The sequence below is a fragment of the Lagenorhynchus albirostris genome, chromosome 11 (genome assembly GCF_949774975.1).
Source record: "Lagenorhynchus albirostris chromosome 11, mLagAlb1.1, whole genome shotgun sequence".
In the NCBI taxonomy this organism is placed as follows: Eukaryota; Metazoa; Chordata; class Mammalia; order Artiodactyla; family Delphinidae; genus Lagenorhynchus; species Lagenorhynchus albirostris.
In genome coordinates, this window is record NC_083105.1 from 57,635,658 (window position 1) to 57,654,201 (window position 18,544).

Consider the following 18,544-nt stretch of genomic DNA (forward strand, 5'->3'; position numbering starts at 1 on the left):
GGTCTGGAATATGCATAAATATGAGGGGAAGGAGGAGTCCACATTTTCACTAGGCGCGGCCATAGTGGTTGATCAATATTTGTTTATTATTAAATAAGTGCTTTGACACACGGCCTTCTTCGTGGGGATGGGAAAGGGCATAGTTCCTCTTTCCCCCAAGACAAAGAGGCAGTCATAGTAGGAACACAAATGAAAAACCTCCCTTCAAACCCACAGAATGATTTACATTTGTGCGTACTTAGATACTATGACTGCGTAAGTGGCATCATCTTACCGCTAGAGTCAGACTGCATGGGTTCCAACTTTGCCACTTACTAGCTGTGTAACCTTGGCCAGTTACTTAAGCTTTGGCCTGTGCCCGTTTCCTCATCTGTAAAATGGGGATAAATAACAATACACCTACCTCTTGGGTTGTTGTGAAAATTGAATGAGTTAATATATGTATATAGAATGCTTAGAACAGTACCCGGCACATAGTAAACACTCATTGTTAGTTATTATTGTTCAGACTATTTTACAGTTGCCCGTGGGTAATCCTAACCCTAATTCTCCTCTCCAGCTACACATTAATATATTAAAATCCGTTATCCTTCACGAATTAGTATCAGTTAGATACGCAGGAGAAGAGGCATTTGGCAGGGCCAGAAAGGTTTGAGTCCTGAAACAAAATGATTACATCAAACTATCCACTATTTCCCCCCTTACCCACCCCTGCATCTTCATTCTGTCCTTCAATTCCTCATCCACCCTCTTCTCTCTCAGGTCCTAAATCAAGGGCAAGACAGTGGTATTAGGGATAAGGGGAACTTGTTGGCAAGCATCTTAGTTGGCTGGTGTAGTGAAAAGGGTATCAGGACTACAATCAGAAGACCTAGATCGGTATCCTTGTGTCACCTCTTACTGGCCTCTCTGAGCTTCAGTTTCCTTTTCTGCAGAATAGGGATAAAAATCCTACCCCTTGGGCCTGTCGTGAAGTCTATATGTGTGAAAGTGTGTTGTAAACTATTAAGTGTTATAGATGAGTTAATTATTATGAAACTAATTGAACATGGAGCCTTGTGGTTTTGTCTGATTATAGGTTACTGTCCTCCATAACCTGTTCTCCCTGTACCTACTTGGCCCTTTAAAGCAGGAGGTGGTTGCAGTGGGGAAGCCGACTAAGGAAGGGTTACATTGCAAGAGGTAAGTATTTGAACTCTTTGGATGTGCGGAGTAGGTGGGGAGGACAACTGTAAGCTGGAATGCAGGGCATTAAAGGTGGCAGACCGGGTGTGTATGGATTCCTGTAAGAGTTTGAGACTGAATACAAACCTGTAGGTCATCAAGAGTTTGGGATTACACCTGGGACCTGGTGTGCCACATTCTCCCAGCACCAACACCCATCTTAATTAGCCACCTCCCGCAGGATGCCCTGGGATGCTTGTTAAGGTCTCTCCATCCACCTGGCTGGGGAATCGTAGCAGGGACCAGCTGGCAGAGCTGATAGGCCAACGCTAGAGGGGGTGGGTGGTGTAGGAGGTAGTGCCGACCCAGGCTGTGGGTTTGAAACTCACCAGTCAGGAAGTGAAGTCGACAGACGGAAGGGCAGGCAGGGGAGGGGAGTTCTGGGGCGCAGCAGAAGAGGCCTTCTGGGGTTTGGAGGCTGTGGGGCCATGGGCTTCAGGGCCAGAGGTTGCTTTTAGCCCAGCAAGACAGATCTGGGCAACATGAATGCCCAGAGGCAGTTGGCTGTAGCTGCAGTGAGAGCAGAAGTCAGACGACATGAGGTGACCAGGCAGGCTCTAAGCTGCCTCAGGAAGCTGGCAGAGAGGGTGAGCGACCCTGAACTTCGGGACAGCATTCAGACCTCAGTGGACCGCATACGAGGTAAGAGAAGGATTAGCTCCCATCTTGGGTGTATTGGGGACCAGCAGGGGCATATAAGGGCTTGCTGGATCATACAGCACTTCCCAATCAGCCACTTTCTAGTCCCCAAGATGGAGCTGGGACTCTGGGGGAAGAATATATTTGGAAAGAATGGAAAAAGACATGGGAGGTATCATTCTTCCTCTTTCCCCAACTCTGATCCTTCTCCCAGGGGATCAAAATACAGGTCACTGCTGAGCTGAACTTGACAATGGAGAAGTGGGTGAGCATGGGGAAGACAGGCCGTGACAGACCCATGGTAGACTTGGACCCTGCCTGGGGAGTCCGGGGCAGGAAGCAGTTTGGGGCAGGAGGTTCTGGGACTGGATAATGTGGTCATTCCCAGGACCCATGAAGGATCAGTGACCTCTTGTTCTCCAGCTGTAGAGAGAACACACACACACACACACACACACACATACATACACATACACACACACGCACACACACACCACAACAGATTGAAATACACCACGCAGAGTATCTCAGGCTCCCAGACATACACTAACGCTCACATAGCATGCTCTGCACAGCCGAAGTGCAAAGAAGTTCCCAGGACTCTCCTCGGTCCCCTCTCCTCCCCGTGCTCACGTTCCTGTCTGCCCCCCCCCCCACACCTTCCGCCCTTCGTCCTTAGTGCCATTAGAGCAAGTGATGACAACACAGGGAGGAAGTGCTGCTATGGCAACACCATCCGCCACATCCTCCTGCCCACCCCAGCCTTCAATCCTGTGGTGGGGCCCTGGTAGGAACAGCTTCTCTCTATCCACAAGGCCCCACCACTAAGGAACTGGTGGAACTGGAGGTCACCTCTGGTCTGGTGTCATCTAATTTGCCCCGAAGCTGCAAAGAGCCAATAAAAGCCGGCTGCTTTGCTCATGAAAGGTGTCTGGGAGAAGCACATCCTCCATCATATCCTGGTCTCTTCCAGCCTCTCCATTCTTAGCTGCTTACCTGGGGGTTGGGGTGGGGGGATGGGCAAGATACTGTTCTTTCCATCAAGGATACCTCCTGCCAGACCCCTCTGATAGTAGAGGCCGTCAGAGCATAACTTGGGGAAGAACCAGTTTGGTTCAGGTTCCTAAGGGAACAGTCTGATTTCCTTCCCATTTCCTTTCTTCCAGTAGTGCCCCTCTCACCTCCTATCCCCCACCATTTGCCAAGAACTATAGCTGATACCTTCCCTACAGCTGTTGGAAAGGCAGACCTAGGGGGGAGTGGCCCCATGGGGCCTCCTAGGGAGGAACTCCAAGCTCCACCCCAGTAGGAAAAGAAAAGGGTGGGGGAGGAAAGAGGTTTAGTCAGGTAGAGGAACTCAGTTTAGCTCTGGAGAGGAGGGAGTGAGGAGGGGTGGAGGCTGAACTCTTTGAGAAGACCACTCTTCATAAGTGATTTTTGTTCCACTCTAAGAGTCAGTATTCTGTTCCCATTGAACTTAAAGGAAAACTGAGGCCACCAAAGGAAGGAAGGAGAATTAAGCCAGAATCAGCAAATCTTCACCTTCTCTTTCAGAAAAGGCTGCTGAAGGGTCTTCTGTTCTGGGGATGGTGTCATCCTGATGCTGCGGTGGGAGGGGGGCTCTGGGGGGCGGTGCTGACCTCGGGACAGGTCCGCGGAGGGAAAGGGCACCCAGCATCCTGGTACTGCCCCCCTACCTTACCCCCTACCAGGCCGAGCATGCCGCTGGCTCCAGCCTCTGAGAGCCGCCCACGGCAGCACTTATTATAGTCTCCGCTGCGTCAGGAGGGTGGGACGCCAAATTAGGGGAGCGCTGAGACTCCCCGAGTCCCAGGGAGGGGTCTCCAAGGCTGAGAGGAGGCCTCCCTCGACGCCCGCCCCACAACTGCTGGTCTCAGCCTCTGTCCCCCATCGGCCTACCCACTTCAACCTTCTCCCTGGGCTGGAGGACAGTAAGCCTTCAACTCCAAGGTCCCTAAAGGGGTGGAGGACACAGAGCAGACGTTTTCCATTCTTGCTGTCTGTCTCCTCTTTAACCTTCTAAAAAAGCCCCACCCCGAAAACCTCAGGAGATTGAATGGAAACCCAGAAGAGGCCTGTACCCTCTGCCTCAACTGAGGGCGGTCTTTATATTCGGGGCGCTAAATACCCCACACGTGGGTAGCCAGGTGTGAAGGTGGCGCCTCCATTAACCCCGAATCCCCTGGTGGGCGCCCCCGCCCACCACGCACACCGATCCTCCTCTCTGCTTATCCCCGCTGTTTCGGAGGCACTCTTGGAGCTACGGTTGCTATGGAGACCGGATGAATTTTGGTATGGGGGGTGGTGTCAGTCTGTAGACGTATTCCTTCTCCTTCCACCCCGAGCTCGAGTCTTTTGACTCACTTTTCGGCCTGTGTTCCTCGACTCCTCAGATCTTTCCCCTCCTGAGGCACCCCCTCCTTCCACCCACCCTGCTAAGTTCCATGTTTGTCCCCATCCCCAGGGAACACTTTCCAAGTTCACTTTGGGACAGTTAGGCTCAAGTACGGCCCAGTCAATGCACCGCGTATGGAGGGTGGGGGTGGGCGAGGGGGCTGGGTCATGGGGAAGGGGACTCGTGCAAGTACCTGGGGGAAACAAGGGGTCCTGGGAAAGGGATTTCAGGGCTCCCCACTTTCCCACATCAGCTTCCCCAGAGTTGGCAGTGAACCCGCATTTGCTCCGTTTTCTCCGAGGATTGTCCACCCATAAACCGATCTTTACTCTCGCGCCTAAATGTCATACCCAACAGTAACGCTCCCTGACCGGGGTGTGCTAAGGGAGGGTGCTGGAGTGTTGGAGTAGGTGAGTCCAAGTTCCAGGAAATCCAGCCCAGGATTTGGGAGGGAAATCCAGTCCTGGATTTTGCACCGCCTTCGCAGACAGCCGTGCTGGGGGAGAGAAGGTGCGGGGGGAGATAGAGTGGGGAGGGGGGCCGGGGGCCGCCTCCTCCTCACTGTGAGGGGAGCGCCCGGACACAGCGCGCATCCGGACCAAGCCGAGCCCCGGCGAGCCCCCCAGACCCTGCGCCCGGATCTCACGCCCCTCCTCTCCTAGACCCCAGACCCGTGGGTGCCCACCCCCTCCGGCTTCCCTCCTTCCTCCCCCGCCGGCGCCTGTATCTCCATCCCCAGCATCCTCCCCGCGCCCCTGCGAATCCCCCGCACGACCAGCCCCATTAGCTTCCCACCCTCCTTAAGACCCCCTCTCCGACCCCCCATCCGCGGCCTCTGCCCCTTGAGTCCCCATCCCCGCCGCCTCCCCCGCACCGGTTCTTCTCCCTAGCCTCGGGTTCCTCTTTTCTGCCCCCTTTTCCTCCCTCTCCCCTCTTTGCCCCTCTACAGTCCTCCCCGCCCTCCCCCGCCCGTCTCAGCGCCGCCACCCAGGCCGGGGTGCGGGGTCCGGCGCGCCTCCCTGGAGCAGCACCAAGGTCCCGGGGCTCCAAAGGGGTGGGGGGGCAGGGCGGGGAGCATGGGGAGGGGGCGCCCCGTGTGATGGGAGGGGGGCGCAAGCGGAGGCGGCGGCGGCGGCGGCGACAGCGGAGCCGGGCCGGGGGCTCAGCGGGGTCCGGGGGCTGGGGGCAGCGAGCAGGGCGGCCCCATGGCCGGGCCCCCCTGAGGCAGTCCGGGGGAGTCCCCTCCCCTCCCCAGCTCGGGGGTCTCGGGGCCCCATGAGCCGGGGCGCGGGCGCGCTTCAGCGCCGGACAACGACCTACCTCATCTCGCTGACCCTGGTCAAGCTCGAGTCGGTGCCTCCGCCGCCGCCTTCTCCGTCTGCGGCCGCAGCTGGTGCCCCGGGGACCAGAGGTACCGAGACCAGGGATCCTGGTAGCCCCCGAGGCGCGGAGGAGCCGGGCAAGAAGCGGCACGAGCGTCTCTTCCACCGGCAGGATGCGCTGTGGATCAGCACGAGCAGCGCGGGCGCCGGGGGCACCGAGCCCCCCGCCCTGTCCCCGGCTCCGGCCAGTCCGGCCCGCCCCGTCTCCCCGGCTCCCGGCCGCCGCCTCTCCCTCTGGGCCGCCCCTCCCGGGCCCCCACTCTCCGGGGGGCTGAGTCCCGACCCTAAGCCCGGGGGCGCCCCCACCTCCTCCCGGCGCCCCCTGCTCAGCAGCCCGAGCTGGGGAGGTCCGGAACCCGAAGGCCGGGCGGGCGGCGGCGTCCCCGGTTCTTCCTCCCCGCACCCCGGCACCGGCAGCCGGAGGCTCAAGGTGGCGCCTCCTCCGCCGGCTCCCAAGCCTTGCAAGACCGTGACCACCAGTGGCGCCAAAGCCGGCGGGGGCAAAGGCACCGGTAGCCGCCTGTCATGGCCCGAAAGCGAGGGCAAGCCCAGGGTCAAGGGGTCAAAGAGCAGCACCGGGACTGGAGCTTCTGCCGCTGCTGCTGCTGTCACCGCCGCCGCCGCCGGGGGAGGGGGAGCGGCAGCCACGACCGCAGGTGGGGTCGGGGCTGGGCCCGGAGCCCGCGGGAAGTTGTCCCCTCGGAAAGGCAAAAGTAAGACCTTGGACAACAGTGACTTGCACCCGGGACCGCCTGCTGGCTCTCCTCCTCCACTAACCGTCCCAGCAACCCTGGCTCCAGCCGCTGCTGTCACCGCCGCCTCCGCGCTGCCCACTGGGCCTGCACCTCCAATCACTCTGGAGCCTCCAGCTCCCGGGCTGAAACGGGGCCGGGAGGGGGGCCGAGCATCCACTCGAGATCGCAAGATGCTCAAGTTTATCAGCGGCATCTTTACCAAGAGCACGGGGGGCCCTCCTGGCTCCGGACCTCCTCCCGGACCCCCGGTCCTGTCTTCTGGCAGCGGGTCTAGGGAGCTGCTGGGTGCAGAGCTCCGCGCTTCCCCTAGTGAGTAGGACCAGGGCCTGAGAACAGCGAGGGGAGGGCACCTGAAATGCTCAGCTTGGGGTGGGGGAGCGGTGTGCAGGACTGACTTAGAGAAGCTTCTTTCTTGGGTGGGTGGATGAACCAGGCTCAATTCTCTGCCAAGGACTGGGGCAAAGGATGAGAGGTCCTGGAGAGGGGTGAGTAGGCATTGCGGGACATGAGAGAAGACTTGATTTCAGAGGGACTCAGAAAGCCTCAGAGCTTTCTGGGAAAATAATGCCCTTGGTCAGCGTGGCTGTAGGAAATTGCTCCCAGAGAAGCCCCAGACCCCACTTCCAGCCTCAGCTGGACTCTGGGAGATGGAAACTGGGCTTTGCCTTACCCAGAGGAACACTGAAGGTGAAAGGGATGAGGAAGCCTCAGTTTCTCCTGAGCACTTGGGGTAGGTGGCATGAGCGTGACCTTGCAGGCAGCTCCTCGCCAGGGACAGGTCTTTTCCTGGGCTGAGAGCAGGCTAGTGAGGCAGCAGGGAGGCAGTGGGTTTCTTTCCAGGCAGTGAAGGCCGATTGGGCAGTACGGGAGTACGTGGGGGCTGGAACATGCTAAATACTTGAATGTGAAGGGAGAGGGGCTGATAGGAAGCCTCACTTCCCCCACCGCCCACCCCGGCCCCCTAGCAGCATTGAAACCCGCAGGGGACCGACCAGGAGTGACTCAGGGGGGTGGAACTGCTGCAAAGGCAATTCTTACCCCTGGAGACTTGGGAGAGGGTGCGGAGAAAGTAGTGTCTTTTTGCGGGGAGGGGGGTGTCTTTATTTATTTATTTTCTGGAAGAGAGAGGCGAGGGCGTCTTGGTTCAGCTCACACTCCCGGGAGAGGAGGCGGGTCCGAGAGCGCGGGCGGCCCCCGGGGTTTGGCTCTGGTGCGGGTGGGAGCAGATGGCTCCGGATCCCAGAGTTCCCGCCGCAGCTGCGGCGCCCCGGGAACGTCCGGCTAGTGTCAGGCGCGGGGGCTGGACCCGGCGGGCGGAAGGAGCATCCTTCCCTCCCCCGTGCCCCCCATCCCTCCCCAGGCCTGTGGCTTCTCTCGGCCAGGGAGTGGAGCCCTTCCCCACCGTTCTCTTGGAGGGTGCTTGTGGGAAGGGTATGGGAGAGGGAGGTATAGAAAAAATCCAAGCTCCATTTCTTGGGCTGTGGGGAGGGGTCAGGGCCACCGTGCCGTTGACCTTGAAAAGGGGGAAGGATAGCCTCACCTCAGTTTCTGTCCTGTGAAATGGAGATTGAGGACGACCCACTCCCTTCTATGTCCCAGCCCCTCTTCCTGAGATCTGCCCTGAGAATCTGTCAGGCCGGTGGAGAGGACACCTTTTCTCCTTCCAGAGGGAAGAACCCGCCACGGTCAGAGCCTTGGTCCCTCGGTCTGGAGCAGGGACCTACGTTTGGGGATGTGCTTAAAGGGAGATGCCAACCGAAGTATTTTTGTCTTGCTGGCTCCGTTGCTAAGCAACCACTGAGCGGCAGCAACAGCTGTGGGGAGAGTGGCTAGGATGGGAGGACTGGGGACCACTCTCAAACCTAGCCTTTCCACAGAGCTCTCCAGTCCAGGCTGGGCAGCTACAAAAGGAGGAGGGCTAGCTGAGGTTTGGGAGCCCTCCTTGGCCTGGAGCATCCCCTCTTACAACTTTTCCGTTACAGAAGCTGTGGTCAATAGCCAGGAATGGACTTTGAGCCGCTCCATTCCTGAACTGCGCCTGGTAGGTAACCCCGTCCCCTTGTCTGTATGAAGATTGACCTCCCCCCCCCAACCCCGCCCGCCACTGAACTCTCAACTCTCTCTTCTTCACCTCTTCCCTTCCCTCTCTGTGAGAATGGGGAATAGTTTTCCAGTTCTCCTGAGATTCTACCTTCATGGCACCTTCCTAGGACTTGATACATCCGCACAACCTTTTCTTCTATAGTCTCGCTTCTTCCTGCTTGTCCATGGTCCTCTTCCAGGCTTCTTATTTCTGACATCTCCCTTCTAGCCCTTCATGTTCTGTTGCCTAGAATTGGGTAAAATTTTCCAACTAGTGCCCAGAGCTGTGACATGCCCCCCACCAGACAGGCATCTAGTATGTTTCCTAAACAACACAACAGCAAAAAAAAAAAAAAAAAAAAAAAAAGGTACTGAGTTGTTGACATTCTTCAGCTTGTTGTACACTTCCAGCTTGAGATCATTTCTTACACATGCATGGCCTGATCCTCCCAAATGCTGTCTCCTGACTGACTGTCAGCCAGGCCCTGTAGGACCCTGCTTGGATGATTTAACACTGCCAGTCCCTTTGAGTTCTCTGGAGTGTTCAGACTCAATTATCCTCCTTCCTCTTAATTCCTGAAATCTCTGTTCTACAACCTTGTCCTCAGGGTGTGCTGGGTGATGCCAGGAGTGGGAAGTCATCGCTCATCCACCGATTCCTGACCGGTTCATACCAGGTGCTGGAGAAGACAGAGAGTGAGTTCTCAGGAGCCATAGTAAGCTAAGGATTGGGGTCAGGGATCCAGGCAGTGTGATCAATGACTGCAGGTATGGAGACCAGAGGGAAGAATGAGGCCAGAATAGCTAAAGTACACGGAGAATGGGGAGGTTTGGTGACTGTGACCTCTGACCTCCTACCACATCCAACTCTTCTGGACAGGTGAGCAGCACAAGAAAGAAATGTTAGTGGATGGACAGACTCATCTGGTGTTGATCCGAGAGGAAGCTGGGGCACCTGATACCAAGGTGAGGGATGAGATGATGGGGTAGGCAGGTGGGCTGGGGTCAGCACTAGCCAAAGGAGAGGGCTCTGGTTTCCCAGGTCTCCTTGGGAATAGCATCCAGAGGAGTGGACCTGTCTGACCATCCGTTTGCTCCCTCACGCTCCGCAAGTTCTCAGGCTGGGCAGATGCTGTGATCTTCGTCTTCAGCCTGGAGGATGAGAACAGTTTCCAGGCCGTGAGCCGTCTTCATGGGCAGCTGAGCTCCCTTCGGGGGGAGGGACGAGGAGGCCTGGCCCTGGCATTGGTGGGGACACAAGGTAAGGAGGGGCTGGGGAAGTGCTGCTTTCAGGGGAGTTCCTACTGGGTATCCCAGCATAGGTGAGAGCTTGGTAATGTGTGGACATGGCTACTTGGACTCCAGTAACCCTCTGGAAGGAGCCTCCTCTCCAAATAACTTCAGTAACCCTCTGGAAGGAGCCTGGTCTCCCAAATAAGAGAGTCATTAAAGCAAGCATAAACTTACCAAGGTCTGAGAGAGAAAAGAGGACTCTCCAGAATGGAAGGGACAGCTACAGTGGCAGTCCTCATTCCTCTGAGATGTCGCCTACCTTGTGTTTCTCATGCTGCCATTTCCTGATGCCACCACCATGGTAAATACAGTGAAAACCTCAGGCCCTAGTGTGGCTAGAAAGCCTTCTGCATCTTCCCCTTGCTACAGCTGGGTCAGGCTGACACTTTTCAAAGGAACTTATCTAAAAACAAAGAGAAGACACAAATGAAATGATGGAGAAAACACAGAGAGGGCCACCAGGCCATCTTTTCCAGCCGAGCCAGGAAAAGCTTCTCCGGTACCCACCTGTATGAAGCCGGCAGGACTTTCTGTCTGGATGCCTATCTTGCAGGTGGCTGCTTCCACCTGTCGCTTGCCTCCTGCTTTCTTGCTGCAGATGAACAGTCCACCTGTTATCCGTGGACATTCAACCTCTTCCTGGTTCATATGCCAGGTGTCCTCCCACTCAGCTCAGGGTTCATTGAATTTGCAAGGCTGGGTGACTGTCACTCACGAGTCTCGGCCATTTCAGACCTTATCAGGACATTCCGTTCACCTCTGGAGTATTCTTTGAAGACACTCACACAGGGCTAACCCACCCTACTCATGCTGCAGCGGGGCATGTGAGCTGGGCTCGGCATTCACAAAAGGCTTACATGCTCCCATCGCCCTGGGTCATAGGAGGGATATTCTCTCATACCCTGTCCTAGTGGTCCCAGTCTAGGACTAGAGCCCAAGAGAAAGGAAAGCAGCAGAGTGGGGATGGGCCCCCCTCATCCAGTCCTCCCCCTTTCTTGTCCCCTTAGACCGGATCAGTGCTTCCTCCCCTCGGGTTGTGGGCGATGCTCGTGCCAGGGCTCTGTGTGCCGATATGAAGCGCTGCAGCTACTATGAGACTTGTGCGACCTATGGGCTCAACGTGGACCGGGTCTTCCAAGAGGGTGAGTGTGGCGATCCCCACATATGTGGGAATCAGGGAGCTGGGGACTAGGATATTCTTGGAGGTCACACATCCAGGCCTCTCTCTGTGAGTGACAGGAAATTAACCTGCATAGGAGGGAGGAGGGACCAGGGAGGTCAGAGAAGGTTTGCTTCATAGCCACAGGTCCTTCTGGACAGGAGGAGCTGGCTAGGCTACAGGTGGCATGAAGGCCACAGTGACAAGGAAGTTGGGACCTATGTTATCTCCTGGGGAGTTCTCAAAGCTGGGCAACGAAGGGTGGTCTTGGGTGTCTGCCCCGCTCATTCCTCCTCCTCCCCCTCCCCTCAGTGGCCCAGAAGGTGGTGACCTTGCGCAAACAGCAACAGCTTCTGGCTGCCTGCAAGTCCCTGCCCAGCTCCCCCAGCCACTCAGCTGCTTCCACTCCTGTAGCTGGGCAGGTGAGTTGGGGTTTCAGGGTCCACAGAGGGGCCGGTAGGAATCAGAGGAAGGGCTGGTGATCCAAGGACAGGTACAGAGAACCCAAGGAGGTTGCGGGGGGCAGATGGAAATGGCAGTGATACCATTTGTAGAAAGTGCGTTGGACTGGAAGTCAACCGGGCTTGAAACACCCTTTGCAGCGTCCTTGAGCAACTCACCTAAACGTCCCAAGGTTGTCAGGAACGTTGTATGGCATGATACTTGTGAAGTCAGCCTCTGCAAAACCTAAAGCACTGTGACAATGCTAGTGAGGAGTTTTATTATTAACGATAATACAAATAAATGGTGATGAGATGAAGGAACATCTCAAATTCCTCAGAACTAGATGTAACTGTAGCTTGGTGGGGGGGGCATCTCAACTGTTCTGACCCCTCCATCTGCCTGCAGGCTAGTAACGGGGGCCACACTAGCGATTACTCTTCTTCCCTCCCATCCTCACCCAATGTTGGTCACCGGGAGCTCCGAGCTGAGGCAGCTGCCGTGGCTGGATTGAGCACCCCAGGGTCCCTGCACCGGGCAGCCAAGCGCAGGACCAGCCTTTTTGCGGTATTGGACATTCTAACCTCCTATCATCCTGTCCTCTGTTACCTGCCCATCTTCCCTCATCCCTAGACCTCTCTGTTGGGCCCTTCTTCATCTGTCTTCCCTGTCCTTCCGTCAGCATATCCCTCTATCCACCCTCTAACTGATGCCAGTAACCATTCCAGAATCGTCGGGGCAGTGACTCTGAGAAGCGGAGCTTGGACAGTCGGGGAGAGACAACGGGGAGTGGGCGAGCCATCCCCATCAAACAGGTGGGTGGCCCAGGGACCGGGGGCAGGCTGGGGGTAGGTGCTCTTAACTGGTTTTCTCCCATATGCCTCTTTCTGTTCTCCAGAGCTTCCTACTAAAGCGAAGTGGCAACTCCTTGAACAAAGAATGGAAGAAGAAATATGTGACCCTGTCCAGTAATGGCTTCCTACTCTACCATCCCAGCATTAATGTAAGTGCTAGAGACTGGCTGGGCCACACCGGCTGGCCTTGGATGCACTTCTAGGTCTCCCAGTCTGTGCCTCTGACAAACACCAACATTGGTTCTCGGAAGCACTAGTCCTATTCTTTTCAGTTTAGCAAACATCTGTTAGGCACCTACCATATGCCCATGCAGGAGATGGAAATGTGAATACATCTCCCTAGGACTTGCAGTCCAGTGGGAGAAAATGGAGGAAGGACCTCCACCTGGCCTGCCATTCGGGGATGCTTTCTGGAGGAGACAGTGCTGGGCCCGGTCTGTTGAGCTCATCCCCTAGAGCTCATCCCAACCCAGTCCGCTCCTAGAGCCCCCTCTCCAGCCCTTCTCTAGCCGATATTATTGGCTGCTTCCCAGCACCACTGAGGACCCCAACCTTCCCTATACTCTCAACCCCTATACTGCTGCAGGATTACATCCACAGTACCCATGGCAAGGAGATGGACTTGCTACGAACAACAGTCAAAGTCCCCGGCAAGCGGCCGCCACGGGCCATCTCTGCCTTTGGCCCCTCAGCCAGCATCAATGGGCTGGTGAAGGACATGAGCACTGTCCAGATGGGGGAAGGCCCTGGTGAGTGGGGCTGATGACAAAGGGGCAGGAGAGGGGCCAGGGCTAGGAAAAGGAGGGGTAGTAGGGAAGAAGGGAGTGGGACTGGTTAAGCGGGAAGGTGGGTGATGAAGAGGGACCATGTAAGGAGTGGGGCCCAGAGACTGAGTAGCTCACTGAGGATTCATCTTCTTCCCCTTCTGACAGAAGCCACCACTCCTACCCCAAGCCCGAGCCCCAGCCCCAGTTCCCTGCAGCCACCACCAGACCAGACATCTAAGCACCTGCTGAAGCCAGACCGGAATTTGGCCCGAGCGCTCAGCACCGGTCAGTGAGGACTCACCCTCCTTGCACTGTCTTCCAGATCCAGATGGGATGCAGTGGGAAGTGAAACTGGGGTGGGAGCTTGGAGGCTGAATGCGTGAGTGGACACCTTGAGCATCAACTGGGTGCCCAGGCATGTTTAGCATAATGGCTAACACAACTGGGTTCTAGAGCTAAGCTGCCTGAACTCGAACTTGAATCCTGGCTTGCCACTTGGGCAAGTTACTTGATCTCTCCACACCTCAGTTTCCTCATCTGTAAGAGGGAGATAATAGTTTCTACCTCAGACAGTTGCTTTGAGGCTTATACTGAGAACATTGTGCAGCACATAGCCAGCCATCAATGTTTGGAATGTTTGGAAATACGTATTTTTTAAAAATAGCGAGTAACATCGTAACAAATGGTCCTCACAACAACTTTGTCGGGTCAAGATTATTATCCCCATTTTAGGGATGAAGAAACTGAGGCTCAGAAGATTAAGTGACTTGCTCAAGGTCTCAAGGCCAGTAAGTGGCAGAGCCAGGATCTGAGTACAGGTCTGACTCTAAACCACTCATCTGCCCTCCTCCCCAGGAATGACCAAGGGGGACCTCCTAGAGAGGGTTGGTGAGGAGGGGGACCCTAAAATGCCAAATCTAGTTCAGGGGAGACAGGCTATGGAGAAATCAGGAAATCTATGGAGGGGGCAGCTGAGGCAGCTGTGTCCCCCTCCCTAAGACTGTACCCCATCTGGAGACCTGAGCCCCCTGAGTCGGGAACCCCCTCCTTCTCCCATGGTGAAGAAGCAGAGGAGGAAAAAGTTGACAACACCGTCTAAAACTGAAGGCTCGGCTGGGCAGGCTGAAGGTGAGGCCCTGGCGGACAGTTCTACTCCCACCCTGCACCCTCACCCCTAAACTCCAGATCCCTGACCTCACTCCTGCAGGAGGAGGAAAAGTGCCTGAGCTGAGTGCTTGACTATGATTACCACTCTGCACATTATTTAGTGAAAAATGGATGGATGCCCCTCAGCCCCTGTCCTTCCTCCCATTCCCCAGCCAATGCCTTTTACCCCAATAGTCCCCAGCCCGTTCTCAGTGACCCCCCATGTCTGCAGCTCCTGCCCCCCCTCCTAATGACCCTCTCATTCCTGTTGCTGCCCTCAACTCTGCTTGTCACCCCAGCCCCTGCGCCCAGAAGGCCCCACAACCCCCAGGGACTCAGCCCCTGACCTCTATGTCCCCCACGACTCCTCAGCTCCTGGGCTCTGACCACCCAGCTCCTGTTCTCAATAACATCCTGTGATTGCCAAGCTCCCCCAACAGCCTTTGACTACAATGATTCCCATTCCTGCCCCTAGCGACTCCCCCCAGATCCTTGAGACTCCCCCTGAACCCCAGGGACCCCTCACCCCAGGCCTGTGAACTCCTGTCCCCTTTCCCCGTGTTCACTCAGATGCTGGCCATCCCTTCCCCTCCCAGAGACCCGGCTCCTCACCGCTCATGATAACCAGTCCCTACCGCCCCTGCTCTCTGCCGGGTGCTCAGACCCGGGTTCCAGATCTGCCTACTCTCATGGCTCTTGGCTTCCGCTCTACTCTGCTCCGGGGCCACTGACTTTAGTTCTGCTTTCTCTCCCCATCTGTCTGTCCTGCTTTGTCTCTGGAACTGTCTGTCACTATCTCTCTCTCCATCTCTCCATCTGCCTCTTTTTCTTCTTTCTTCGTCTCTTTCTCTCTTCTGCTCTTCATTCTGTCTCTATCTCCTTCGCTTCGGGAAACCAGCCAAGCGCAAAATGTGGAAACTAAAATCCTTTGGTAGTTTAAGAAATATTTATAAAGCAGGTAACAAGCGGGGAGCTGGGTGGGGCGCTCAGCTGGGGTGCAGAGGGGCGGGGGTGCTCCTGCCTTCCCCTGCATGTGCTCGGGCTTCCTGCTCTCCCCCACCCTCTGCTTCCCCAGTGACTCTGCCCCACTCCCAGGGGCTTGGGATGGATATCAGGGAGGAAGAGGGTTTGGGGAAGGCAGCTCCTGTTGGAATTCTGTCCCTCATGACCCCATCCCATCCCCCCACCCAGAGGAAAACTTCGAGTTCCTGATCGTGTCCAGCACTGGTCAGACGTGGCACTTTGAGGCAGCCAGTTTTGAGGAGCGGGACGCCTGGGTTCAGGCCATCGAAAGTCAGATTCTAGCCAGTCTGCAATGCTGTGAGAGCAGCAAGGTCAAGGTAATGGGTCGGGTGTCGGGCGGAGAGCAGAGGTGAGTGTCTGAGGAGTCCGGATAAGGGCTCAGAGGGAGAGTCAGTACTAACCCCAACCCTTCCTGCAGCTGCGCACAGATAGCCAAAGCGAAGCCGTGGCCATCCAGGCGATCCGGAACGCCAAGGGGAACTCTATCTGCGTGGACTGCGGGGCCCCCAGTGAGCGCAAGGGAGCAGTGGAGGGACGCGGGAGGGAGTGTGGTTCGCTGGAATTGATGAATGCTGGGGTTCCCGTGCTGCTCGGCCAGGAGCTGACCCCTGCATTCCGTCCCCAGACCCCACGTGGGCCAGCTTGAACTTGGGCGCACTCATCTGCATCGAGTGTTCTGGCATTCACCGGAACCTGGGCACACACCTGTCCCGCGTTCGCTCGCTCGACTTGGACGACTGGCCGCGGGAGCTGACCCTGGTGCTGACAGCCATTGGCAACGACATGGCCAATCGCGTGTGGGAGAGTGACACGCGGGGCCGTGCCAAACCCACGCGGGACTCTTCGCGGTACGCGTGCAGGAGAGGGGTAGGGGAGACTTAGGGTGTGCGGCTCCCGAGAGGGTCCCCTGGGTAGGGAGCAGAGGTCCTGGGCGCGGGGTCCCTAGAGCCCTTCCCGTTGATCCCTGGTCCTGCAGGGAGGAGCGTGAGTCATGGATTCGCGCCAAGTACGAGCAGCTGCTGTTCCTGGCGCCGCTGGGCACTTCCGAGGAGCCGCTGGGCTGCCAGCTGTGGGCCGCGGTGCAGGCCCAGGACGTGGCCGCCGTTCTCCTGCTTCTGGCCCATGCGCGACACGGGCCGCTCGACACCAGCCCAGAGGATCCGCAGCTTCGCTCTCCACTTCACCTGGCGGCCGAACTCGCCCACGTCGTCATCACGCAACTGCTGCTATGGGTACGTGAGCGGGGAGATGGTAAAGGGGTCTCTGAGGGCTCCGTCTGGCAAACAGCCAGGCGCGGGAGAGCCCGAGGGCCCCAAAGGGACCCTGGAAGTGGGCTCGGCGATCCCGGGGAGCCGGCGGGCGGGGATTGGCCCCGGGGACGCTCCGTAACGCGGCCGTCTCCGCCCCTTAGTACGGCGCCGACGTGTCCGCCCGCGACGCGCAGGGCCGCACGGCGCTGTTCTACGCCCGCCAGGCTGGCAGCCAGCTGTGCGCCGACATCCTCCTCCAGCACGGCTGCCCGGGTGAGGGCGGCAGCACAGCCACCACCCCCAGCGCGGCCACCACCCCCAGCATTACCGCCACGCCCAGCCCCCGTCGCCGGAGCAGCGCCGCCAGCGTGGGCCGAGCCGACGCCCCCGTCGCGCTGGTATAGTTGCGCCGCCGGAGAGACACCCCCTACCCCACCACGGGCCGGGCACGACCACACTGGGTGGACCGCTGGACAGATGCACCCACTCACCTCTCCAATCCGCACCCCGTCCCATGGGAGCGCTTCTTAACCCCCCCCCAAGAGGGCACAGCCCCCACGCCTCCCAGAAGACACAAACTCACCTCCCTCTCCCCAACGAGGCATGGAGACCCCATCTTGACACGCCCCCTCTCCACTGTTTGCACCCTCGGATTGCTCTGGGTCTACCCTCTGGGTGTTGGCGGCAGGGGACGCCCCCGTCGCGGTCCCTGCTCCTGGCAGTTTGGATGTGCCCGCTCGCGCCCCCTAGGGGTGGGGGAAAAGACCCAGTCCTGCCTGTGCTCGACAGTCCCACGGCGCGCGAGCACTTACCCAGGCTGGCTCCTGGGGCGACGTCACGCCACAGGGAGGTGTTAGTAAGTGGGAGGGCTAGCCCTGGGACTTGAGGCCAATAAGGGGGACCCTACCCTTTCTATGCTAATCTCACTGCCCAGTGAAGGGGGAAGGGCAGCGAGGGGCAGGACCCCTGCTGCCCATGGGGGTAGGGGGTCCCCAACCCTTTCCGTGAAAGGGACCATGAGGAGTGGAAATCAGGACGTTCCCCCCACATCCACCCATGGATGGAAGCTAGAGGGTCGGGGGAGCCTAAAGCCTGGGTCCCTCCTCACTACCATCTCGGGAGGGAGAAGGGATGGAGCAGGAGCGGGCTAAGGGGGACTTGGGAGGGGCCTTGTAATTTATTGCTTTGTTCCCCAACAAGGGGGCGGGGGCGGGCAGGGCTTGGGGAGGGCGTTTCAGGGTAGGGGAAGCCAAGGGTGGGCAGAGGGTGGGGTGGGGTGGGGTGCTCTCGGGTTGTGAGTGTCTGTGACCGTGACTGCGTACCTGTGACTGTGCAGCGCCCGTGGTGATCTGGGGTAGGCGGCACCCCTACAATGGGACCCCTCCCCCACTGTTCTTCCTGTCCAGCCCCTCCCTTCCACTGGAGCAGCTCCAGACCCAGCCCTTAACCCCAGGATCCCTCCCAGCCAGGGTTAAGAGAATGTGAGGTGGCTGGGAGGGTCTCCAGGCCCCCTGCCTCATCTCCGGAAAGGGGGTGCTGGGGTGAATTTACCTGGCCCAGCCCCGCCTCCCTCAGTCAACCCAGCCCTTGGGCCGTCTGTGTCAGTGGTTTCCGGTATTTTTTTTTTTCCTGGCTAAAATATTTTGCAAAGGACCAGGTAACTGGGGAGAGGAGAGGGGCGGGGGCAGGGGGGGAATACCCGCCCCTCATCTCCTCCAAGGCAGGTGGTGTGAATCTTCTTCAACAGCAATTAAAGAGGAAGTGATTTTGTCTAGGGGGTGAGCTGCTGGTCTGTTCTTGAAGAGTTGGGTCAGGGAATGGCCTTGGTCAAGGTGGGGAATTGGAGGTGGGAGAGGGCCAGGGAGGGTGCCTCCTGCTGGGGCTGGTGTCAGGGCAGTATCCAAGGGCGCAGGGGCAGTAGGTCAGATGCTCCATCATGTACAACAGTTCCAGGTTCATGTAGTGGAAGGAGACGGGCAGGTCAGGGCAACAGTGGGGACCCAGGGAGCAGAGAAGTCACTGACTCCCAAGATGACTCCTGTTTTGGGAAGGAGTTGGGGTGTGGAGCTTAGAGAAGAGGACAGGGGAGGGGGGCTGCTGGAGGGGTGAGAAG

At 57.7% G+C, this 18,544-nt stretch overlaps 1 protein-coding gene across 2 annotated transcripts; it reads left to right on the top strand.

Annotated features, from left to right (window-relative positions):
- Nucleotides 1-1,687: 1,687 nt before the first annotated feature.
- AGAP2 (ArfGAP with GTPase domain, ankyrin repeat and PH domain 2) lies at nt 1,688-17,579 on the top strand. Of its 2 annotated transcripts, XM_060165737.1 has the most exons (19): nt 5,555-6,725; nt 8,399-8,457; nt 9,107-9,194; nt 9,379-9,464; nt 9,612-9,759; nt 10,799-10,933; nt 11,263-11,372; nt 11,800-11,958; nt 12,120-12,206; nt 12,290-12,394; nt 12,832-12,994; nt 13,178-13,297; nt 14,012-14,140; nt 15,057-15,116; nt 15,350-15,498; nt 15,600-15,690; nt 15,807-16,029; nt 16,158-16,413; nt 16,593-17,579. In XM_060165737.1, exons 1-19 carry the CDS (start codon nt 5,555-5,557, stop codon nt 16,833-16,835), a joined length of 3,582 nt encoding a protein of 1,193 aa, XP_060021720.1. In that variant the 3' UTR covers nt 16,836-17,579. The 2 variants fall into 2 exon arrangements, with proteins under 2 accessions (XP_060021719.1, XP_060021720.1); XM_060165736.1 differs by lacking the exons at nt 5,555-6,725; nt 15,057-15,116 and adding an exon at nt 1,688-1,866.
- The last annotated feature ends 965 nt before the right edge of the window (nt 17,580-18,544 follow it).

Bases quoted from the DNA above. Each gene is read 5' to 3' on its own strand.
- AGAP2 (XM_060165737.1), top strand. From the start codon at position 5,555: ATGAGCCGGGGCGCGGGCGCGCTTCAGCGCCGGACAACGACCTACCTC. The intron at 11,373-11,799 runs GTGAGTTGGGGT...ATCTGCCTGCAG, and splicing joins CCACTCCTGTAGCTGGGCAG to GCTAGTAACGGGGGCCACAC. The intron at 13,298-14,011 runs GTCAGTGAGGAC...CCCCTCCCTAAG, and splicing joins GGCCCGAGCGCTCAGCACCG to ACTGTACCCCATCTGGAGAC.